The 426-nt window shown below is 38.7% G+C and overlaps 1 protein-coding gene across 1 annotated transcript in view; it reads right to left on the bottom strand.

Annotated features, from left to right (window-relative positions):
- Nucleotides 1-219: 219 nt before the first annotated feature.
- LOC111872211 overlaps nt 220-426 on the bottom strand; it is a 4,631-nt gene continuing 4,424 nt past the window's right edge. The window contains exon 2 of the mRNA XM_023865864.1: nt 220-312. Within this exon, the coding sequence (XP_023721632.1) occupies nt 220-312 (93 nt within the window). The remainder of the gene's footprint in view (nt 313-426) is intronic.

Consider the following 426-nt stretch of genomic DNA (forward strand, 5'->3'; position numbering starts at 1 on the left):
CAGATCACACTATCAGTAATATGATTTATAAGAGAATAAGGTGGTGACAACTGCTATGAGGAATAATTTAATGAAATATACAAAATCTTTATAATGGAAGTCCCTTTCAAGTAAAGTTTGTTATTTTCAAATCTGAAGAAGTCCATCATGTAAGGAAGCCCACTAATTTCCTTTTTAATGTTGTTTCAGGAGGGTGCTGTGATGAATACCTGGCAACAGCTATTTGATGATCACCTTGTGAACACACTTGAAGCTATTCGTTCGTAGTCTGGTTTGGACAATAATCCAGCTGAGGGACAGTTTGTAGATGCCCTGAAGATCATCAGTGCACTTGCTATCAGAGGTCTGTGTGGAACTAGTTGTGAGGATGATGGTGCTACTGTTGTGTGTAACCTACAATCATTGTTCAGGGCACCAGATGCTTCT

This window comes from Cryptotermes secundus, unplaced genomic scaffold (genome assembly GCF_002891405.2).
Source record: "Cryptotermes secundus unplaced genomic scaffold, Csec_1.0 scaffold710, whole genome shotgun sequence".
In the NCBI taxonomy this organism is placed as follows: Eukaryota; Metazoa; Arthropoda; class Insecta; order Blattodea; family Kalotermitidae; genus Cryptotermes; species Cryptotermes secundus.